This window comes from Schistocerca nitens, chromosome 2 (assembly GCF_023898315.1).
Source record: "Schistocerca nitens isolate TAMUIC-IGC-003100 chromosome 2, iqSchNite1.1, whole genome shotgun sequence".
In the NCBI taxonomy this organism is placed as follows: Eukaryota; Metazoa; Arthropoda; class Insecta; order Orthoptera; family Acrididae; genus Schistocerca; species Schistocerca nitens.
The window spans coordinates 222,987,007-223,012,715 of NC_064615.1; the positions used below are offsets into that span (position 1 = coordinate 222,987,007).

Below are 25,709 nucleotides of genomic sequence, written 5' to 3' on the forward strand. Positions count from 1 at the left end.
AATAACCGGTGAACAGGGAGAACATAAAATTCAGACTACCACTGGCAAAATGGGCATTCCTGGCGAAAAGAAACCTGCTACTATCAAACATAGGCATTAATTTAAATAAAAAATTTATGAGAATGTACACTTGGAGCACAACATTGTATAATAGTGAAACATGGACAGTGGGAAAAACGGAACAGAACAGAATCGAAGCATTTGAGATGTGATGCTACAGAAGAAAATTAGGTGGACTGATAAGGTAAGGGATGATGAGGTTCTGTCCAGATCGTCCAGGAAAGGAATACATGGAGAACACTGAAAAGAAAAAGGGATAGGATGATAGGACATGTAGTAAGGCATCGGGGAATAACTTACACGGTACTAGAGGAAGTTTTAGAGAGTAAAAACTAAGAGGAAGACAGAGATTGGAATACATCCAGCAAATAATTAAGGACCAATGTTGCAAGTGCTGCTCTAGATAAAGAGTTTGGCACAGGAGAGGAATTCGTTGTGGGTCATATCAAACCACTCAGAAGACAAATGGCCGGAGAAAAAAACAAAAAAAAGTTTATGGTGCCCTTATTGCTCTTAAGAAAACGCTAAATGGATAGGGATAAGAACACATTTTCTCAAATTGTGTACTGCATACAGTCATACAGTCATTGACTATGACTGTTCGTTTCAGCATGACAATGCACCCTATTATAAAGCAGCAATTGTGAGGAAATGGTTTGTGGACTGCAACATTCCTGAAATGGACTGATCTCCAGGAGTCCCGATATGAACCCAATGGAACAGCTTTGTGATGCTCGTGGGATACATTGTTCTCGTGGACGCGGGACAGCGGCTGCTGATGTAGCTAAAGAAAACGAACCACCACACCCGTATCATCAAAGAAATTTATTTCAAACTACTAGTTTCGTCGAAACACTTGCGCCATCTTCAGGTCCACTATAGATAAAAAGAGTACTTTCATTCCTTATCACCACTCAACACGTTGTAGAGTATACACTCCTGATGTATGCAGTCCACAGTAACTTGCACTACATGAGGTGTACCGTTCGTGGTTCAAGAAATTACTCATTTCGTTTACGGTGAACCTGAAGATGGCGTAAGTTTAGCGCCGAAACTAGTGGTTTGAAATAAATTTCTTTGATGATACGGCTGTGGTGGTTGGTTTGCTTTACTTTTGTGATGGGTTCGAATGTCGATTTCGTTCCAGACCCCAGCATCCAACATCACTAGCATCTCTGTTTTCAGCTTTTGAGGAAGATACCGCATTCAAAGTGTCCCCAGCAGAACTTAAGCTTTCAAAAAGGTGAAGGGTGGACACGCCCCACATTAATGTCCACTAATAGACGTCCACATATTTTTGTTGAAGTAGTGTTTGGTGCTGAGGTCAGTACAGTATCCAGAGAAATTACGGACGATGACTCAAAGTTGTGCCAGTAACGGCGGCAATAATGGCGATACTTTTAATGTGCTGCCGGCGGCGGCCCGCGTTCCTCCAGGTCCGCCCCCCACCACTCCGGCAGCCCACCTCCCCTGCGCCGCCCCTCCTCCTCCACCGCCTCCTCAGCCTTGCGAGCGCGCCTTGGCTGCGGACCCAGTAGCGCTCAGGTGTGACTCGAGGAAGGTCCGTGTTTCCGCCGTCCAGATCCGTAGCAGGAGGCCGCCGCGCGATCATCAAGATGCCCTGCTCAGCCGTCACGCTGTCCATGGCCACCATCACGGCCATCGTGGCCGTCGCCCTGCTGGCTATCGCCTTCTCCACCGACAACTGGCTCTACATCGAAGTGAAGCGCGCCCAGATACAGGTGGGTCCTGCCGCCTCGCCAATGGCCAGCGCTCCCGTTGCTGCTCGCTGCCTTCTGGTCCCCCTCCGCCAATGGATCTGCTAAGCGACGGAAAGAAATGTTCGCGGAAATCTAGATAGCTACCAGGTTTCATCGATTGGAAAGTGATGGTCTCCAGCTGTGCTCTGCCACAAGTGTGACTCCATTGGCCAGTTGACCAAGTGTGAACGTAGTTCTCCATATCTCCAGTTGGTTCCGAGGTTGATCCTCAAAGAAATACTTTCTAAAGCGAAGATCGCATAATTTTTTTTTTTATTTACAACAGCCGGTTTCGACCAACCTTGCTGTCATCTTCAGGTCTTCAAAAATGTTTTTTAAAAAACGTGTTCATTTTGAGTTGAAATCGAATGCCAAGCTGTCAAGTTAATGGTTCAAAAATTACACATATACAAATGTTTGCCATAAATAAAAGATTTAAAATCAAAAAGCACGTTCTGGACAAGGCCACCTCCGTATATGTGATGCTTTTTTACTTTACAGACTTTATTTATGACAAACCTTTGCGTAATGTGCTACATTTTTGCCACTAACATCACATGTCGTGAGGTTCCAACTAGAAATTAAAACATTTAATAACAAAAATTTTTGAAGACCTGAAGACGACGGCAAAGTCTGTCGAAATCGGTGGGCTTTAGCAAGTTTTTGCCGGCCGGTGTGGCCCAGCGGTTCTAGGCGCTACAGTCTAGAACCGCGCGACCGCGCAGGTTCGAATCCTGCCTCGGACATGGGTGTGTGTGATGTCCTTAGGTTAGTTAGGTTTAAGTAGTTCTAAGTTCTAGGGGACTGATGACCTCAGTAGTTAAGTCCCATAGTGCTCAGAGCCATTTGAATCATTTTAGAAATTTTTATCAACTAAAATAGATTTTACTTCCCATTTCTCAACGTGAAAAAATTCAGTTGGCCGGCCTGTGTGGCCGAGCGGTTCTAGGCGCTACAGTCTGGAACCGCGCTACCGCTACAGTCGCAGGTTCGAATCCTGCCTCGGGCATGGATGTGTGTGATGTACTTAGGTTAGTTAGGTTTAAGTAGTTCTAAGTTCTAGGGGACTGATGACCTCAGAAGTTAAGTCCCATAGTGCTCAGAGCCATTTGAACCATTTGAACCAAAATTCATTTGACCCTCAGACTACGTTCCGGATTACAATTTTCATTTCGAGCATAATGTCATTGTGAATGGGGAAGTTACCTAGCGGTACAATACTACAGATACCACCTTCCACATAATCACTTTCGGCTTGTGCTGACAGGTGCGAATATTACCGAACTATCACTTTGATAGGTCTTTTATGAAGAATGAAAAAACGTAGAAACTGACGTCGGGCAAGATCAGTTTGGATTCTGGAGAATATAGGAACGTGCGAGATAATACGCCCCTACGACTTGTCGTAGAGGATAGGTTAAGGAAAGGCAAACCCACTTTTATAGCTTTTACAAATTTGGGAAATGCTTTTGACAGTGTTGACTGGAATACGCTCTTCGAAATTCTGAAGGTAGCAGGGATAAAATACGGGGCGCAAAAGATTACTTACGGCTTTTACAGAAACCAGACGGCAGCTACATTAGTCTAGGGGCATGAAAGGACAGCTGTGGGTGAGAAGGGAGTGAGACAGGTTTGTAGTCTATTCGCAATGTTATTCAGTCTGTACTTTGAGCAAGCAACAAAGAGAACCAAAGAAAAACTTGGAAAACAGACAGAAGAGGTCTTGGAAGAGCAAGTCAATGGAACGGACAATGTCTTGAAAGGAGGATACAGAATGAACATCAAGAAAAGGAAAACAAGCATAATGGATTGTAGTCATATTAACCAGGTGATGCTGAGGGAAATAGATTTGGAAACGAGACGCTTAAAGTAGTAGATGAGTTTTGTTATTTGGGCAGCGGAATAAAAGAGGAGGGCCGAAGTAGAGTGGACATGAAATGTAGACTGGCAATGGCAAGAAAAAAAAAAACAAGAGAAATTTCACGACATCGAATATAGATTTAAGTGTTAGGAATCTTTTCTGAAAGCAGTTGTATGGAGTGTAGCCATGTATGGAAGTGAAATGGGCGATAAACAATTTGGACAATAAGAGAAAAGAGGCTTTTGAAATGTGGTGCTGTAGAAGAGTGCGGGAGGTTAGATGAGTAGATCATTTAATTAATAAGGAGGTACTGAATAGAATAGGGGAAAAGAGGAATTTGTGGCACAACTTGACTAGGAGAGAGCAGTTGGTAGTACACGTTCTGAGGCATCAAGGGATCACCAATTTAGTATTGGAGGGAAGCGTGGAGAGTAAAAATCGTAGATGGAGACCAAGAGATGAATACACTAAGCAGTTTCAGAAGGGTGTAGGTTGCAGTAGTTATTCGGAGATGAAGAGGCTTGCACAGGATAGAGTAGCATGGAGAGCTGCGTCAAATGAGTCTTCAGACTGAGGACCGCAACAACAACAACCTCACATGTGTTTGCAGAAATATTGTAGGACTGGATAGAGCTAACCTAAAAAAAAATGCAAATTCTTCTCACTACTCAAACATGCTACAACACGTCTGTGCCATCGTCACATTAAAGAGTCATCCAGCTACAATGAATGTTCTAAAAAACGCAAGAAAATAATAAATAAAATACATAATAAACATAAGAACCCACTGTTGATGGCACTGATGTACAGACACATATTTGAGCAAGTAATCTGAGGTGAATATATGTTTCTCCAACAACAAAAAGCAGTAAAGAAAGGTGGAACCCAGCTGTACAAGCCACTTAACAAAACCACTCTCAGGTCATAGGAGCAAGGCGTGGCCATAGAATCTCCTAATAAAGCACAGATGATCGAGTGTGAATTTAATCATTAATTAAACAGCTAGTTCCAAGAACGTTAGGTCGTAGGAACAAGGTGTGGGCATGTAATCTCGTCATAAAATACAAATTATCAAGTGTGAACTTAGTAATTAATTTTGCAGCTAGATCCGAGCATGGTCATAAGACTGTTATACAGGGTGTCCTAGAGGAATGGCCGGTTTTCAGGGTTTTGACAGGAATGATCATTCGAAGCAAAAAGATAGTCTGGCAAACATGAGCTCTAAAATGTATACCTTAAGAGTTATGAGCACTTCTTCATCTTCGACAACGTGAAATAAATCCCTTCTATTGCAAATTCTTTGGTTTCCATATTTAAGGAGGAGTCAGTATGGGCCAAAACAAGAAAAAATCGTCTGGTAAACATGAGCTCTAAAGCCTTAAGAGCTATGACATTTGTCCAGTAGAAGAGTTGGTAGCGAAGGTGTACAAGTGCTTGTTACTCTTAAGGTATGCATTTAGAGCCCATGCTTACTTGACATGTTTTTTTTTCTTTTGGTCCATACTACCAAAATATGGAAAGCAAAGACCTTGCTGGAGAAGAGATTTGTTTCACAATATAGAAGAAGTGCTCATGGCCCCAAGGTACCTGCATGCATTTTAGAGCCCACATTTACTAGACATTTTTGCTCCGAATTGTCGTTCCTGTCACATCCCTGAATATCGACCATTCCCCTTGTGAAATCCTGTATGTATAATTTTCACAGCCAGTCAGATTTTTAGTTAAAGCCGTCATCAACCTTAACACTGGTTTGAACATCACAGTGCATTACTAGGTATTGTCCTGTTGGATGTTCCTTTCTCTAAGCTTTGAACTAACTTGGGCAGGCCGTTGTATGGGGATCTGCAGTCTAATGTGGACTTCAAACCATGGTAAAACTTTGCATATGCCTCATATACAAATCACTGCCAGAGATGACACAAGCAATAAATGGAAAAAAACGGCGTTGAACTGAAATTCTATTCTTCAACTACGGATTTGTACTGTGACACCCGCGTAGCGCCTGAACCACATTAATGCGTTAGCAAGTGGCAGGTTAGGTTAGGTTATTCTTTTCAGTACAGCAGAATCATCCACAAATTTTTAATGCAGTTAAGTAGAAGTGTTCGCAATAAGATTATAGGACTGGCTACAGCCTGTTTTTGGCAAAACAAAAATTCTTAAGTTTCCTTGCCCACATGACTTTCGACACACATGTGTTATCAACAGTGGAAACAGCCGGGGCAAGTTACCCAAACAAAATGAATGGCTGTTATGCAAGCTAAGAAAACTTGTCATTAAGATATTATCTGAGAAAATAAGGGTCCTTGGATAATAGCATAGATGTACCGAAATGTGTGTGTGAAAAAGTATCGCCGGCCGCGGTGGTCTAGCGGTTCTAGGCGCACAGTCCGGAACCGCGCGACTGCTACGGTCGCAGGTTCGAATCCTGCCTTGGGCATGGGTGTGTGTGATGTCCTTAGGTTAGTTAGGTTTAAGTAGTTCTAAGTTCTAGGGGGCTGATGATCACAGTTGTTAAGTCCCATAGTGCTCAGAACCATTTGAAAAAGTATCCTGAAATAATACAACTTTGCAGCTAATTGCAATTGGAGCCTGTGTTTGGAATACCATGGAGCCTGTGTTTGGAATACCAACTTTGCCTCGCGTCTCAGATTTAAGTAATTAAGTTTGATCACTTTTATCAGCGATTTAACTTTATTAATTCCATTTTATCCATTGCCGTACGGTCTGTCAATTTTTATCAGCCGCCACCTTGTACTATTTGTTTAAATTAAAGTTCCGCTATTTTGATTTATAGCCTCTATACAGTCATATGGATGAATTTTCATTTAAACAGTATTATATGACTGTGGCTCCGAACTTGGAGAAATTTGTCTTGTACTATTCGATGTTCCAAATGTACACTCCTGGAAATGGAAAAAAGAACACATTGACACCGGTGTGTCAGACCCACCATACTTGCTCCGGACACTGCGAGAGGGCTGTACAAACAATGATCACACCCACGGCACAGCGGACACACCAGGAACCGCGGTGTTGGCCGTCGAATGGCGCTAGCTGCGCAGCATTTGTGCACCGCCGCCGTCAGTGTCAGCCAGTTTGCCGTGGCATACGGAGCTCCATCGCAGTCTTTAACACTGGTAGCATGCCGCGACAGCGTGGACGTGAACCGTATGTGCAGTTGATGGACTTTGAGCGAGGGCGTATAGTGGGCATGCGGGAGGCCGGGTGGACGTACCGCCGAATTGCTCAACACGTGGGGCGTGAGGTCTCCACAGTACATCGATGTTGTCGCCAGTGGTCGGCGGAAGGTGCACGTGCCCGTCGACCTGGGACCGGACCGCAGCGACGCACGGATGCACGCCAAGACCGTAGGATCCTATGCAGTGCCGTAGGGGACCGCACCGCCACTTCCCAGCAAATTAGGGACACTGTTGCTCCTGGGGTATCGGCGAGGACCATTCGCAACCGTCTCCATGAAGCTGGGCTACGGTCCCGCACACCGTTAGGCCGTCTTCCGCTCACGCCCCAACATCGTGCAGCCCGCCTCCAGTGGTGTCGCGACAGGCGTGAATGGAGGGACGAATGGAGACGTGTCGTCTTCAGCGATGAGAGTCGCTTCTGCCTTGGTGCCAATGATGGTCGTATGCGTGTTTGGCGCCGTGCAGGTGAGCGCCACAATCAGGACTGCATACGACCGAGGCACACAGGGCCAACACCCGGCATCATGGTGTGGGGAGCGATCTCCTACACTGGCCGTACACCACTAGTGATCGTCGAGGGGACACTGAATAGTGCACGGTACATCCAAACCGTCATCGAACCCATCGTTCTACCATTCCTAGACCGGCAAGGGAACTTGCTGTTCCAACAGGACAATGCACGTCCGCATGTATCCCGTGCCACCCAACGTGCTCTAGAAGGTGTAAGTCAACTACCCTGGCCAGCAAGATCTCCGGATCTGTCCCCCATTGAGCATGTTTGGGACTGGATGAAGCGTCGTCTCACGCGGTCTGCACGTCCAGCACGAACGCTGGTCCAACTGAGGCGCCAGGTGGAAATGGCATGGCAAGCCGTTCCACAGGACTACATCCAGCATCTCTACGATCGTCTCCATGGGAGAATAGCAGCCTGCATTGCTGCGAAAAGTGGATATACACTGTACTAGTGCCGACATTGTGCATGCTCTGTTGCCTGTGTCTATGTGCCTGTGGTTCTGTCAGTGTGATCATGTGATGTATCTGACCCCAGGAATGTGTCAATAAAGTTTCCCCTTCCTGGGACAATGAATTCACGGTGTTCTTATTTCAATTTCCAGGAGTGTATAAGGATCGCGGTGGTTCCTTACATCCTATCGGACCAGGCTCGTAATTGCTGCAGCTTTCTCTAGGAGTCGCCCGATGATTTTGCTAGGATGGTGTGGCACTTTCTTTACATTACGTGAAAACACACGAAGTTAGTACTATCGCTGTAAGTCCAAAACTTCCTTTGAATCAAACAACTTTTTCTGAGAACTAGGAAGTCTGCAGAGTGTGGTCTAGAGGCTGTCGGCACGGAAGCTCAGCGCGTTCGGTCAGAGGGTTAGCTGCCAGCTCTATAATAAAAAACTGAGTGAATACGTCAACGATGAACTTGAAGGGTGTCAAGGGATGTCCGCCCAGAACAAATGCAATGAACACTATCGAACAAAATAAGATTAAAAAATGGGGCTAGTGTTGCTGCCTCTGGATCACGGGGTCCCGGGTTCGATTCCTAGCCGAGTTGGGGATTTTTTCTGCCCGGAGACTGGGTGTTTGTGTTGTCCTCACCATTTCATCATCACCATTTGTGAGAGTGCCTAGATTGGATTGTGAAAAGAACATGGACTGTGTAAAACTTGGGACTTTGTACGGGCGCTGATGACCGCGCAGTTGAGCGCCCCCCAAACCAAACATCATCATCATCATCTGAGAACTAGAAACTAGGCAGTAGCGTCATATTAACAATTAGGAAACTGAAACATTTAACTCTGGACAGGAGCATGTGGAGAAACTGTAACTCAGTTTTAATAGAATAGTTGAAAACGATCTTCATAAATAAGTTCAAATGGTTCAAATGGCTCTGAGCACTATGGGACTTAACATCTTAGGTCATCAGTCCCCTAGAACTTAGAACTACTTAAACCTAACTAACCTAAGGATATCACACACATCCATGCCCGAGGCAGGATTCGAACCTGCGACCGTAGCGGTCCCGCGGTTCCGGACTGCAGCGCCTAGAACCGCAAGACCACCGCGGCCGGCGTTCATAAATAAGTACCTAGTAGAACAGTACTTGATGACAGGCAGACTCAGTGGTATACGGTTACTGTAAAGAAATTAAAGAAACATAAACTACAGCACTACATAACAGGCGTAAAACATAGAATGGGACTATAGATGGCGAGATGCTGAATGTAACGCGCTACGCTGTTAAGGGGTCAATGTGAGAAGCCTTCAATGACTACTGCAGCAGAATACTGTCGAAACTTCTTTCACATAGCCCAACGAAATTCCATTCGTATGTAAAGACTGTTAGTGGCACCAAAGTTAGTGTTCAGTCACTCACGGACAAAACAGGAACTGAAATTGAGAGTAACGTAGTAAAAGTAGAAATATTGAATTCTGTTTCCAAATGTTTCTTTACATAGGAAAATCCAAAAGTATTCCCCAAATTTAATTCTCGCACCACTGCAAAGATAAGTGATGTTTGGAAACAGATGAAATCACTACAACTGCATAAAGCTCCGGGGCGTGGAAATACTGGATATGACATTCATTGTGAAAAGTCACATATACAGTTGAGACTTAAATTTATGGATTAAGTTCAACTGAAAATTTTAAAGCATTTATGGAATGTAGCAAAAGACTTAATTAAAAATTAAAAACTTCAAAAATTTACAATATAAAGTAGCTAGCTAGTTTACAACATTTTCAAAAGGTGCCCCCCTCCCTGGTATTGTGAGGGCTCAGCATCCCAGTCGGTTCATTTCCGCTTTGGGCGATTACACATTCGGAAACTACTGCAATGAAATCAGCGAACTTTATCATGCTGATTTTTCTGTTCGTCACAAACAAACAACTGGCACGTCGAGAAGATTACTTTCATCGCCTCTTCCATACACAATATAGAATCATTGCCGCGCGGCGTAGCCGTGCGGTCTAGGTGTCTTGTCGCGGTTCGCGCGGCTCATCCCGCCGGAGGTTCGAGTCCTCCCACGGGCATGGGTGTGTGTGTTACCCTTAGCATAAGTTAGTTTAAGTTAGATTAAGTAGTTCGTCAGCCTAGGGACCGATGACCTCAGCAGTTTGGTCCCATAGACTTTACCACAAATTTCCAAATTTTATAGAATCACTAGAAACCATAAAATTAGTACTGCATTCAACACTGAGGTCAAAGTTTAATCTGTTATGTTGAGTAAAGTTTCAAATGGTTCAAATGGCTCTGAGCACTATGGGACTTAACTTCTGAGGTCATCAGTCCCCTAGACTTAGAACTATTTAAACCTAACTAACCTAAGGACATCACACACATCCACGCCCGAGGCAGGATTCGAACCTGCGACAGTAAAGTTTCTTCTTGTCACTGTCGACTGATAATATACTCCACACCACTCCACTTAAAGAACGGGTTTACACAGGAGAGCACCTTCAAGCATTCCGTGAAACACCTTCCGCCATGTGACGTACTTTACCTGGAACTCACCGGATCAGAATATCGTCAGTTGTTTGTGTAGTTCGTGTTGCATGGAACTCAAGTGTGCTTAAGGGAGCAATTGGTCACTGATCCAAAACACTGTGGCGTACGTCTCTTAAATACGAGTTGCGTCCCCTTGTATGACTGTTCTTTCAGATGCTTTGGAATCTACAATTAGAGCAGCATCGCTTTAATGTTTTGACTGTCTAGAAGGTAGATATCCCTATCTGCCACCAGCCGTTAGCACGCCTACGTGACATATCGCCTCGTCCCATTGGAAGTCCCAGGCAACGTGCGCCAAGGCTGTTAATTCAAATGGAGCATTGCACGCGATGATAACTAGTCACACAAAGCACTGTTAAGCATTGTCTGTTTAATCTGCGTAATATACAGGGTGATTCAAAAAGAATACCACAACTTTAGGAATTTAAAACTCTGCAACGACAAAAGGCAGAGCTAAGCACTATCTGTGGGCGAATTATGGGAGCTATAAAGTTTCATTTAGTTGTACATTTTTTCGCTTGAGGCGCTGTTCTGTGATTTTATCCTTGCTCAAATGGAAACAGATGAATCTTTCGTTTCAAAGATTGTGTTTAGTGATGAAGCAACTTTCCACACTAACGGGAAAGTCAACCGTCACAATGTCTGTATATGGGGCACTGAGAATCCGCGGGAAACAACTCAGTATGAACGTGACTCGCCTAAGGTGAACGTTTTCTGTGCCATTTCAGCCAATAAAGTTTTTGGTCCCTTTTTCTTCGAAGGTGCTACTGTAACTGGACTACAGTATCTGGAGATGTTAGAGAACTGGCTGTTCCCTCAGCTCGAACAAGAAGCACAACAATTCATATTTCAGCCGGATGGAGCGCCACCACATTGGCACTTATCTGTCCGTAACTACCTGAACGTCAACTGCCCGACGCGATGGATCGGCCGCCAGGCAGCCCGTGACAGAGCACTTCATCACTGGCCTCCAAGAAGCCCTGATCTTACCCCCTGCAATTTTTTCTTATGGGGGTATGTTAAGGATATGGTGTTTCGGACACCTCTCCCAGCCACCATTGATGATTTGAAACGAGAAATAACAGCAGCTATCCAAACTGTTACGCCTGATATGCTACAGAGAGTGTGGAACGAGTTGGAGTATCGGGTTGGTATTGCTCGTGTGTCTGGAGGGGGCCATATTGAACATCTCTGAACTTGTTTTTGAGTGAAAAAAAACCTTTTTAAATACTCTTTGTAATGATGTATAACAGAAGGTTATATTATGTTTCTTTCATTAAATACACATTTTTAAAGTTGTGGTATTCTTTTTGAATCACCCTGTATTTGCGCACGACAGATTGAGCAGATATGATGGATATTTCTAACAATCGATGTTCCGCAGAGGAAATACAATCTGTTCAGAATGTTACCTTTCCTTCTCTCACCCCGTAATTTGTTAGAGGATAAACTGATGTGACCAAAGCAGTTTCAGGGGCTTTGGTGTCACACTTCAAGACAACATAGTACCTAGCAGCACGACTCTGAATAATTAAGTTGACTCTGACGTGATCCGCTTTCTCTTACGTTGCATTTGTGATTTTCCCATTTATCGCCACTTCTGCGAACTTCAAAGAGAAGTACTGTAGTTATCACACGTTCCTCATTCAGCCTATTCATTTGTGTTCTGTGTAGATTGTGTGTACTGATAGCTTTCTGAAAAAAAAGCAATAGAAATATATTCACACCATAGTCTTGAAAGAGTTTCTGTTTCCACAAAAGCTAATATATCTAGTACAGATATGTTTAGAGGAAACTTATTTAAGTGTAAAGGTCAGCACAGGAATGTCAGAGCATTTTGGAGTTAGAACTGGTCTGAGACTAGGAGACGCATTGTCTCCAATACTTTTTAATTTAATTTTATATATAAAAATAGCATCAAAAATTATACGCAGCTGGAATAAGACTGGAATATAACACAAGAAGTCAGTTTGCATATGCGGACAGTGTTATAATAACTGGTAGCAAAGAGAACTTGCATCTCATGACAAGTTCTTACAGAAATATTGCAAGGAAAGCAGGATTACAAGTTAATAAGGAGAAAACTGAGTACATGGTCGTGGGCAAGGCAGCCGTTGAACGTGACTCATTGACAGTTGATGAAGTCACTTTTAAAAGAACAGACATATTTCAGTATATGGAAGCATTTCATAGCAAGCAGAATAGAATGGAAATTGAGATTAAGGCAACAATCACAGCGCAAAGTTGAGCACATTATGGCTTACGGGACTTGCTGGGTAGTTGAGCAGTTCCGAGAAGTTTTAAAACCAGACTATAGCGAAGTGTAACTCCCCCGTTAGCTCTATACGGGTCTGAAAAATTTACACTAAGGGAAACCGATGGAGATGAACAACAGCTAGTTTTCGAGAGAATGCCACGAGTGACCTACCGGGACCATCCGACCGCCGTGTCATCCTCGGTGGAGGATGCGGATAGGAGGGGCGTGGGGTCAGCACACCGCTCTTCCGGTCGTAAGATGGTATTCTTGACCAAGCCGCTACTATTCGGTCGAGTAGCTCCTCAATTGGCATCACGAGACTGAGTGCACCCCGAAAAATGGCAACAGCGCATGGCGGCCTGGACGGTCACCCATCCAAGTGCCGACCACGCCCGACAGCGCTTAACTTCGATGACCTCACTGGAACCGGTGTATCCACTGCGGCAAGGCGGAAAATATCTGGCCCCAAGATGAACACCCAGTCACAGGATATTAGAATGCCGGCCGGTGTGGCCGAGCAGCTCTAGGCGCCTCAGTCTGGAACCGCGCGACCACTACGGTCGCAGGTTAGAATCCTGCCTCGCGCATGGGCGTGTGTGATGTCCTTAGGTTATTTAGGTTTAAGTAGTTCTAAGTTCTAGGGGACTGATGACCTCAGATGTTAAGTCCCATAGTGCTCAGAGCCATTTGAACCATATGATATTAGAAAACCAGGAACTGGCAGACTTATTTATGCTCAAAAGCTGAAATTAGCCCAAAGATGAAGAAAAGAACATTAATGTGAGCACGACTTTTCTGCTTAGTATGAGAGAGGAAAGACTACCACGAGTAGTATACTTAGGATCCGCGGAGGGGATATGGGGCAGAGGAAGGCCACGCACAAGATAGGAGGATGATATCAACGATGATACGGAGGATGAGAGTGGAACACGAGAGCCAGGCACAGAGACGGCTGGTGTAGGAATGTTGTTGTTGTTGTTGTTGTTGTTGTCTTCAGTCGAGAGACTGGTTTGATGCAGCTCTCCATAGAGAACGCATATCGGCTCCCAGGCCAAAGCGACAATAAGAGAATGACGTAGAAGACGATGATATTCGCAAAGTTGGCAATACGCGCAACCTACAGAGAAAACAAGTGAACAGACACGAACACTTTGCTGAAAGCGAAACCGGTGAAAGCTACAGTACTGTTTCTCTTTAAGATTTACAAAAGTGAGGTGAAGTGGAATAAAAGCAGCATGAAAAAATGCAGATTAATAAAAAGTGAATGTGCAACCACTTTTTTTCGATTTCTACCTACGCTGACAACGAAGAAAAATCGTACAGGGCTTCGGGAACATGTACAAAAGGCAAAAAGACTGTAAGTTAACTGTGCGACAATTTCATAAAGAAATGTTGTTTTCAATCTATATCAAAATGTGGAGATATACGTGTGGTACCATATTTTCAGCATGAGCACAAAAGGTGCTTTATACAGTAAATAAAAGCGAAACGTGTCTGGTGAAAAATACTCCTTAACTGCAGTAAACATAAGACGGAAAAACCAATAAAATTGACTATAATAGTTACAGTGGAAGATGATCATTCAAACAACCACATTAAATAGGACTCAACACTTTCTCAAACTCCCCGAATCAGCTGTATAAAATGGCAGTTTTACTATCATGCCCTCTCGTGGATACACTTGTGCGGACACCCATGCCTCGGTCTGTCTACATAATTCCCTTAAATTAAGAGTGAAGCTAAATAGAGTGGAAGGCACGTGATTTGGGAACCATTCTGTAGCGGGCCGCAGGTAGAGGTCACAGAATGCTTTGTACTGACGGCACGTTAGACTGCGGTGACAAGGCCGGGAGACACGGATCTGCTTTCAGAGAGGTTTGTCTCCACTGCCACCTCCCTGAGGCCACGCGTCTCTCCGACAGCGGCAGCTCCAGCTGTTTAGCAGCAGGCGAGGCTACCTGCAGTGCTGAGACATCACGTACAACTTTGTGCACACGTAGCAGAACGCTTTCACTCTCATTACAATGGCCCGTGTTGTATAATGCTTTTTGACAAAAAAAAAGGGGAAAATGTATGAACAAATGCGGCAGCCGAAAGGGAATACAGACATTTTATGAAGAGATGGCAAGGCTGTACAGTTAGGGGAAAGGTAGATACCGCCTGTACAAGAATTAAAGAGACCTTTGGATGAAAGAAGACCAGCTGTATACGAGGGTAATCCCAAAAGTAAGGTCCCCTATTTTTTTATAAGTACATAGACCTGTTTATTACTGCAATGGTTTATATCAGTTTACAGCTTGAACATTTAGCTATTTTTCGACATAATTACCATTTCTGTGGCAGTTTTTGTATGCCCATGTCATACCAGCTCGCCGCCATGCTGTTCGGAAAGTTATGAACCTCTCCTTTCACCTCGTCGTCGGAGCTGAATCGCTTTCCGGCCAAACGTTCTTTTAACCTAGGGAACAGGTGATAGTCACTGGGCGCCGAGTCAGCACTATAGGGTGGGTGGGTGATTATGTTCCACTGAAACTGTTGCAGGAGAGCGACGGTTTGCCGAGCGATGTGTGGGCGAGCGTTGTCATGGAGAATGTGTACGCCCTTGCTCAAGATTCCTCTTCTCCGGTTCTGAATTGCCCGTTTGAGTTTTTTCAGAGTATCACAGTACCTGTCAGCGTTAATTGTGGTCCCAGTGGACATAAAGTCGACCAACAATACCCCTTTCCGATCCCAAGAAACGGTTGTCATGACGTTACCGGCAGACTGTGGTTGTTTGAATTTCCGCGGCTTTAGTGAAGAAGGATGCCGCCACTGGCGTGATTGCTGCTTGGTCCCAGGTGTAAAGTGGTATGCCCAGGTTTCGTCACCAGTGACAATTGATTCCAGAAAGTTGTCCTGTTCGGCTGCAAGGCGATGAAGCAATGCGCGGGAAGCATCAACTCGTTGGCGTATGTGGTCCTCAGTCAGCATGCGTGGGCACCCATCTTGCGCACACGATCCGGTAGTTCAATGTTTCCGTTAAAATTCTGTGAGTGGTGCTTCGGGAAACCTCAGGAACCAACGTGCAGAGATCATCCAGGGTGATCCGCCGATCTTCACGCATGCTTTGCTCAACCTTCAAAACTGTCTCCTCAGAAATTGATGGTCTCCCGCTCCTTTGTTCGTCGTGAATTTCGGTCCGACCAGCTGCAAACTCTCTACACGAACATTTTTGACATCCATGCACGACCCACCATACATTTCCGTCAATTGGCGATGGATTTCAATCGGCGCAGTGCCCTCTGCATTCAAAAACCGAATAATTCGCACTTGGCGGTAACATCCAACAGGAGCTCCATTCTCAACGGCTGCCAAGCCAAGACTGAGCGCCTCAGCGTGGCATGCGCATGTTTACACACAGCGCGTGAAGCACTCTTCATAACAGTGTGACCAACTGCCACACAAACAGAGTCCTGTACTTATAAAAAAATAGGAGACCTTACTTTTGGGATTACCCTCGTACATTATCAAGAGCTCAAGTAGCCAGGCCAGTACTAAGTAAATAAGAGCAATCTGGAAAGTGGATGGAATATGCAGAGGATCCTTATAAGGGACAACAAAATTTGGGACAATATTGTAGAAAGAGAAGAGGAAATAGATGAAGACAAGGTGGGAGATGTGATGCAGCGAGAAGAATTTGACAGGAACATGGAAAAATGGAAACAAGACTTGTGGAGCAAACGAGATCCCCTCAGAACTACTGATATCCTTGGGAGAGCCAGTCATGAGGGAACTATTCCACCTGCTGTGCAATATATATGATACAGGCGAAATACCCTCAGGCGTCAGGAAGAACGTATTAAATCCAGTTGCAAGGAAGGAAGATAGTGATAGGTGTGAATATTACCGAATCATCAGTTTAGTGCCGGAGGTTCTAGGCGCTACAGTCTGGAACAGCACGACCGTTACGGTCGAAGGTTCGAATCCTGCCTCTGGCATGGATGTGTGTGATGTCCTTAGGTTAGTTAGGTTTAAGTAGTTCTAAGTTCTAGGGGACTGATGACCTCAGAAGTTAAGTCCCATAGTGCTCAGAGCCATTAGTTTAGTAAGACGCGGATGCAAAATATTTACACATATTATTTACAGAACAATGGAAAAACTGGTAGAGGCCGAGCTCGGGAAAGATCAGTTTGGGTTCCGGAGGAATGTAGCGACGTTCAAGATAATATTGGCCCTACGACGAATCCTATATGATAGGTTGATGAAAGGCAACCTACGGTTACAATATTTGTAGATTTAGACAAAACTTCAATGTTGAATATCTACACTCTTTAAAGTTCAGAAGGTAGCACCGATACTATACAAGGAACGAAAGGTTATCTACAACGGGTACAGAAACGAGACTGCAGTTATACGAGTCGAAATACGTGAAAGGGAAACAGTGATTCAGAAGCAAGTGAGAAAGGGGTGTTGCCTATCCCCGATGACATTCAATCTGTGGAGTGAGCAACCTGTGAAGGAAACGATGGAGAAATTTGGAAAGGTAATTTAAATTTAGAGGGAAGAAATAAAAACAATAAAGTCTGCTGATGACATTGCAAATCGGTCCGAGACAGGAAAGGACATGGAAGGGCAGTTGAGGCCTATTCTTCACCACTAAATCTATTCCTAATGCTGTGTACCGCTGTTAACGTGCAACTAACACTGACGGTAAAGCAAATACAAGACGTAACCGAGCAGTGCTGAATGCAAACTTTAAGGCGTAAACTGCAGTGGGCGATTCCTGTTGTCAACAGCAAGTACCGTGAGTGTACGGAACAACTATGTTCCCAAACAAGACAGAGGGCACATAGCGTCGACATTTGCACTGGTATGCACTATTTTAGGGGGCAGCACAGTTACAGAGCTAATTGCAGCAAGAAACAGAACGAAATGTGATATGTAACGAACCGCCGGGGATCATGAGTCTCTTACAACAAAATACTCGAAAGATATCCCCGAATAACCTCTGACAGATTGCCATTGAAGTTCTGTTTCTCCCTGCGTGTAAAAATACGGATAGGCAACATAAAACGGGACCCGAAAACATTTGATACACCTTGAGATAGGCAACCCAACTTACATCAATCGCCCAGGCAGTTGCTGCCATTCCCCAAGAAACCCCCAGCACCTGATTGTACATATGCCTGCGAGACTGGAAACTGTCATCAAGGCTAAGGTTGGACCTACACCATAGTGAATTCCGGGATTACCGATGGAGGGCGCCACGAACTTGTGAGTCATTTTCAGCCAGGTGTCCGAATACTTTTGATCACATAGCGTATAGTTGTTTCGCCTAGCTGGACAATGAATCCACCTTCTTCAGTGTGGATGCACAAGTACGTCTACATCTACATCTACGTCCATACTACGCAAGCCACCTGACGGTGTGTGGCGGAGGGTACCTTGAGTACCTCTATCGGTTCTCCCTTGTATTCCAGTCTCGTATTGTTCGTGGAAAGTAGGGTTGTCGGTATGCCTCTGTGTGGGCTCTAATCTCTCTGATTTTATCCTCATTGCCTCTTCGCCAGATATACGTAGGAGGGAGCAATATACTGCTGGACTCCTCGGTGAAGGTATGTTCTCGAAACTTCAACAAAAGCCCGTACCGAGCTACTGAGCGTCTCTCCTGCAGAGTCTTCCACTGGAGTTTATCTATCATCTCCGTAACGCTTTCGCGATTACTAAATGATCCTGTAACGAAGGCGCTGCTCTCCGTTGGATCTTCTCTATCTCTTCTATCAACCCTATCTGGTACGGATCCCACACTGCTGAGCAGTATTCAAGCAGTGGGCGAACAAGCGTACTGTAACCTACTTCCTTTGTTGGGGGATTGTATTTCCTTAGGGTTCTTCCAATGAATCTCAGTCTGGCATCTGCTTTACCGACGATCAACTTTATATGATCATTCCATTTTAAATCACTCCTAATGCTTACTCCCAGATAATTTATGGAATTCCAGAATGAGATTTTCACTCTGCAGCGGAGTGTGCGCTGACATGAAACTTCCTGGCAGATTAAAACTGTGTGCCCGACCGAGACTCGAACTCGGGACCTTTGCCTTTCGCGGGCAAGTGCTCCACCATGTGAGCTACCGAAGCACGACTCACGCCCGGTACTCACAGCTTTACTTCTGCCAGTACCTCGTCTCCTACCTTCCAAACTTTACAGAATTAACTGCTTCCAGTTGCTGACCTGCTATTTTGTAGCTAAATGATAAGGGATCTATCTTTCTACGTATTCGCAGCACATTACACTTGTCTACATTGAGATTCAATTGCCATTCCCTGCACCATGCGTCAATTCGCTGCAAATCCTCCTGCATTTCAGTACAATTTTCTATTGTTACAACCTCTCTATATATCACAGCATCATTGGCAAAAAGCCTCAGTGAACTTCCGATGTCATCCATAAGGTCATTTATGTATATTGTGAATAGCAACGGTCCTACGACACTCCCCTACGGCACACCTGAAATCACTCTTACTTCGGAAGACTTCTCTCCATTGAGAATGACATGCTGCGTTCTATTATCTAGGAACTCTTCAATCAAATCACACAATTGGTCTGATAGTCCATATGCTCTTACTTCGTTGATTAAACGACTGCGGGCAACTGTATCGAACGTACGTCTAACTTCCCGCGGGATATCAGAGTCGCGAGTATGGAGGAAATGGACAGGGACTAAAGATAGGTGGTGCTCGGTGGGAGAGTGGATAGGCCGTGAGGCGTGCCGAGATAGAGCGCGAAAGTGGCGATAAAACTGTGTGCCGGATGGTGCATTGGTTAACGCACTCATCTAGTAGGCAGGAGATCCCAGGTTCGAATCCCAGCCTGGTACACATTTTCACTCGTCACTGCTGATTCCGCGTAACGTGCCGATGCAGCTTACATCAGTAAACCCTTTCCTTTCCTTTCTCCCACCTCCACCTTCAACTTACGTATAATCGGAATGTTTTGTCCACCCAGTAAATATTATTTTGAGAGGACACCCTAACATACACGCACCCCCCCCCCCCCCACACACACACACACACACACACCTCCTTACTTGGATCTGCCCCTGTTAGTCATCGACGGTTCATTGTGGTGTACATGTTGATTTTACGGCCACGGCAAACTTCGCGAGCTGTTGCGAAAGATTTGGTCAGTGGCTAGCTTGCTCGTAGATCCCGCGTGTGTAACCGGTGTGGGGCGTGCCAGCGGAAGTGTCCAGCTGTGGTGAGGTGTGGAGGTGAGGTGCGCGTGCGGGGTTCCGCGAGTGTGCGTGTGGCAGCAGAGCGATGTGGGTCACGCAGCGGCGGCGACGACGGAATCCGTGCCGTAGAAACGCTCCGTCTTCTGGGAAGGCGCGCGCTTTCCCTGGCTACCCGCCGTCCCCGCGTGCCTACGCGTCCGCATCTGCCGGGGAGACCACACGAGAAGCACGAAACACACCTTCCACAGGGTGCGCACAGAAATATGGAAATACCAAACACACACGTCGTTTACACGTCTAATACGATGTAGGAAACCAGTTGGTACTCAAAACAGAACCCAGTCGTCTCGGAATTAATAAGTACAGGTCCCCTGTGGTTTTTTCAAGGGAATCTTATTCCGTTCTTCCTACCATATAGTGGCAAATTCACGCAACGACGATGGAAGTGGACAGTGATCAAGGTATCCTTCTCTAGAAAGTATACCACAAAGGCTCAATTATACTGAGATCTGGTGAGTGTGGCAGCCAGAGGAGGTGCAATAATTCATCCTCGCGCTCACAGTACCAAATGGTTCAAATGGCTCTGAGCACTATGGGACTTAACATCTTAGGTCATCAGTCCCCTAGAACTTTGAACTACTTAAACCTAACTTAACCTAAGGACATCACACACATCCATGCACGAGGTAGGATTCGAACCGCTTGGCCACCCCGGCCGGCCTCACAGTGCCAGTGCTGGACGATGCGAGTAGTGTAATCAGGGGCACTGTCATCTTGGAATATAGCGTCACTATTGGGGAACAAACCTTGTACCATGGGTTGCACCTAATCAACCAAAAATGTCACAAAACCCTTTGGCAGTAATGCCACCTCACAGAGTAACCATGTGGCCCATGCAGTACCACGACATGGCTGTCCAAATCATCACCGATCCCCCCGCCCTACGTTTCACTCTTGGGGCGTAAACTCGGCCAGAAGTTGGAAACAGTGACAACGAGATCAATTCCACCAAATGACTTTTTTCTGTTTCTGTATATGGACACCCCTTTCTCCGTTACGTGCATATGGTTTACTCACCTGTGGTTTTGGAATTCCAGTTCACCCTCCAATTCCCAGCTTATGTAGCTGTCTGTTTTTTTGTTTTTTTTTCTTTTTTCCCACTGTAAGCGTTCGAGAGTGCGACATTCAGTTCTGCAATGACATTTGCAACTGTCATTCTCTTATTTTTCATCACAGTCCTCTTCAATGACCCTCCGTCACCAGCACTCAACACATACTTACGTCAGCGACGTGATGTCTACATCCACCTGTACATCTACATGGATACTCTGCAAATCACATTTAAGTGCCTGGCAGAGGGGTCATCGAACCACCTTCACAATTCTCTATTATTCCAATCTCGTATAGCGCGCGGAAAGAATGAACACCTATATCTTTCCGTAAGAGCTCTGATTTCCCTTATTTTATCGTGGTGATCGTTCCGCCCTATGTAGGTCGGTGTCAACAAAATATTTTCGCATTCGGTAACAGAAAGTTGATGATTGGAATTTCGTGAGAAGATTCCGTCGCAACGAAAAACGCCTTTCTTTTAATGATTTCCAGCCCAAATCCTGTATCATTTGTGTGACTCTCTCACCCCTACTGCGCGATAACACGAAACGGGCTACCCTTCTTTGTACTTTTTCGATGTACTCCGTCAGTGCTACCTGGTAAGGATCCCACACCGCGCAGCAGAATTCTAAAAGAGGACGGACAAGCGTAGTGTAGGCAGTCTCCTCAGTAGGTCTGTTACATTTTCTAAGTGTCCTGCCAATAAAACGCAGCCTTTGCTGAGCCTTCCCCACAACATTTTCTATGTGTTCTTTCCAATTTAAGGTGTTCGTAATTGTAATACCTATGTATTTAGTTGAATTTACGGCTTTTAGATTAGACTGATTTATCGCGTAACCGAAGTTTAACGGATTCCTTTTAGCACTCATGTGGATGACCTCACACTTTTCGTTATTTAGTGTCAACTGCCACTTTTCGCACCATTCAGATATTTTTTTCTAAATCGTTTTGCAGTTTGTTTTCATCTTCTGATGACTTTATTAGTCGATAAATGACAGCGTCATCTGCAAACAACCGAAGACGGCTGCTCAGATTGTCTCCAAAATCGTTTATACAGATAAGGAACAGCAAAGGGCCTATATCACTACCTTGGGGACCGCCTGAAATTACTTCTGTTTTACTCGATGACTTTCCGTCAATTACTACGAACTGTGACCTCTCTGACAGGAAATGGCAAATCCAGTCAGTTATGCGACTGGATATAGCATAAGCACGCAATTTTACTACGAGCCACTTGTGTGGTACAGTGTCAAAAGCCTTCCCAAAATCCAGGAATACGGAATCGATCTGAAATCCCTTGTCAATAGATCTCAGCACTTCATGTGAATAAAGAGCTAGTTGTGTTTCACAGGAACGATGTTTTCTAAACCCATGTTGACTGTGTGTCAATAGACCGTTTCCTTCGAGGTAATTCATAATGTTCGAACATAATCCTGCTGCATATCGACGTTAACGATATGGGCCTGTAATTAAGTGGATGTAACTGTTGATATTTTCCAGCACTCCCCGTGAGCGGTACAAATCCTCGATACGGTACGTCTTGAAACACCGGACACTTCGGCTGCTTTGGTTACGGAGGCGCCCTCCATACGACCACCAACCGTTTCCCCACGCTGAAATTTACTTAGCTCCGTCATAGTGACTCATAACAACACAGAACATTGTTCTGACCACGACTGAAACTAGCAACCTGTTGGGAGCACTGAACACGTGTCGTCGTGATCAAATACAACTGCGCTAGGATCTGCATTTACGCTCAAGCATCCACTTCTAATGGTGTTTCCATAATTTTATCCAACCTCTACACAACTACACTTTCATCCGTAATCAGAAAACGCGTAAGAAGCGCATGACGGAGGGTACTTCCAGCTCTACCGTCTTCCCGTTCCAACCGCGCATGGAGCGCGGGAAAAGTCATTGCTAAACGTCTCTGTACCTGCTGTAACTATTCTTATATTGTCTTAGCTCTCGCTACGGAAACGACACGTAGTAGGTTTAAGTATATTTCTAGATTTGATTGGAAGATTGTAACTAGGCTTTCTCTGGATAATTAGTGCCGACATCAACAGTCTGTCAGTTCAGGTTCTTCAGCATTTCTGAGTCACTTTCCCATGGGTCAATCAAACCTGTGATGGTTGTCCTTTGTATACTTTCAATATTCCCTTTTAGTCCTGTTTGTACGGGTCTCACGTATACAAGCGATATTTCAGCAACTTCGCAGACATAGCATTTGCCTAACATTTCACCAATGAAGCGAAGTTACCATCTACTTTTTTTTTATTTATTTCGTATGGCATAAAGAATGCACGACATAGATCGAACAGTAATGGTGTTAATGATAATACAATATGCATAAAGTACAGATAAAATAAATTACTTTCATTTCTAATTTGGAAAGTCCTAGATTAAGTCGATAAGACAATATTACCCGTGTGAATGGAATAAATTTAAAGTACACTTGGATGGTTCAAATGGCTCTAAGCACTAAGGGACTCAACAGCTGAGGTCATCAGTCCCCTATACTGAGGACTACTTAAACCTAACTAATCTACGGACATCACACACATCCATGCCCGAGGCAGGATTCTAACCTGCGACCGTAGCAGCAGCGCGGTTCCGGACTGAAGCGCCTAGAACCGCTCGGCCACAGCGGCCGGCCTAAGTTGGTTTAAGTTGGATTAAGTAGTGTGTAAATCTAGTCCCTTAGGAACTTACCACAAAATTCCGAAAAAATTGTATATGTGCATGTCGCTATCCCGTGACTTTTGTCATCTCAGTGTATTTTGTTCTCCATGGAGCTAGGCAAGTTCAGATCGATTTATAGAAACACGTTTCGTCATTCATACATGTATCCGGCTACCATGCACTAGGTGTCTACGATGGACAGACTAGGACGTGTGCAGTGTGCAGCTCCACTGAACATGTGCGTGCTGAACGCTCGTGGCGGTTTGCGTCCCATCTACCACACAGGGACGCACGGCCGGCGCTACCAACAGGCTGCCCATGTATGCGGCCGCAGTCGGCGAGGCAGCGCGACCTTCGCCTGTGACGACAAACAGTACTCCGGAAACGGAAACAGAGTAGCTGTGTTTCACAGAGGGAAAACTTAGAAATGAACGCTGAGTCATGACCTACAACGGAAAACGGGACCTACAGAAAATACTGAAAATTGTGCAGTTCTCGTAACAAAATTCGCGCCAAGTGACATAGGTAACGTGTTTATCTCCTCCAATATGCCGTGTTGGAACACGACTCGAACGGCAGTTTACGTGTCAGTTCGAGATATCTCGGGCTCTGTTCGACCTTTTGATCGGCCTGCGATCTAGTGACTTTTGTTGGTACTATCAGAACGAACTGTCTTACCGTTTTTAGTGTATTCTGGATTTTAAGAATAAAAATAGCTGTGCAACAAAGAGTGAAATATCTTCTAGAGTAGAGACCAAGCGTAACAAACAAACGTGTGTGAAATCTTATGGGACTTAACTGCTAAGGTCATTAGTCCTTCAGCTTACACACTACTTAACAGAAATTATCCTAAGGACAAACACACACACCCATGCCCGAGGGAGGACTCGAACCTCCGCCGGGACCAGCCGCCCAGTCCATGATCGCGGCGCCTTAGACCGCTCGGCTAATCCCGCGCAGCCATGCGTAACAACGGCAACTAATAAATAAAAGATTTCAGTCATGGTTCTCTCTAATTCTCGAACTTTTGCACGTCCGGTGAACTAGTGACGTTTGATGGTACTATCTGCAAGACGGTTCTTGCCGCTGTAATCCATTCTCGTGATAAAAATTCCAGTCACTTTATCACGATATATTTTGTTTGTTCGGGTTTTAATTCTTGAGTAACTGTCTTGAGAGTTTCATCTGAGAGTTGCCGTCTTGTTTTCAAACTGATTAAAATGTGGTAACGTTCTTATCTGTTATTCCTATATGTGAACAGAGAGTGAACTGCTCATTTGCAACCTGCTTGGTAAATCATTACCGCCTTTAATAAAGTGAAATACCGGGTTCGATCAAGTACTATTTTTTGGAGGACAAGATTTTCGTCTTTGTTACCATTAGTTAAAAAATCATAGATGTTTCTTTATCCATATATAGCATTACTGTATGAGAGCTCGTGTTCTCAATTTGTTCAAACACAATAAGAATTTGCCGGCCGCGGTGGCAGAGCGGTTCTAGGCGCTTCAGTCCGGAACCGCGCTGCTGCTACGGTCACAGGTCATGGGGTCGTTGCTCTTCACAATATACATAAATGACCTGGTGCATGACATCGGAAGTCCACTGAGGCTTTTTGCAGATGATGCTGTGGTGTATCGAGAGGGTGTAACAATGGAAAATTGTAATGAAATGCAGGAGGATCTGCAGCGAATTGACGCATGGTGCAGGGAATGGCAATTGAATCTCAATGTAGAAAAGTGTAATGTGCTGCGAATACATAGAAAGATAGATCCCTTATCATTTAGCTACAAAATAGCAGGTCAGCAACTGGAAGCAGTTAATTCCATGAATTATCTGGGAGTACCGCATTAGGAGTGATTTAAAATGGAATGATCGTATAAAGTTGATCGTCGGTAAAGCAGATGCCAGACTGAGATTCATTGGAAGAATCCTAAGGAAATGCAATCCCCCAACAAAGGAAGTAGGTTACAGTACGCTTGTTCGCCCACTGCTTGAATACTGCTCAGCGGTGTGGGATCCGTACCAGATAGGGTTGATAGAAGA

The 25,709-nt window shown here is 44.9% G+C and overlaps 1 protein-coding gene across 2 annotated transcripts in view; it reads left to right on the forward strand.

The window, feature by feature from the left end:
- The first annotated feature begins 1,581 nt into the window (after window positions 1-1,581).
- The window catches only part of LOC126235944 (uncharacterized), a 336,591-nt gene continuing 312,463 nt past the window's right edge, over window positions 1,582-25,709 (forward strand). The window contains exon 1 of one of the 2 annotated variants that reach the window (XM_049944915.1): window positions 1,582-1,802. In XM_049944915.1, coding sequence (XP_049800872.1) covers window positions 1,677-1,802 — 126 coding nt within the window. In that variant the 5' untranslated portion in view covers window positions 1,582-1,676. The remainder of the gene's footprint in view (window positions 1,803-25,709) is intronic. The other variant, XM_049944914.1, reaches the window with a different exon arrangement.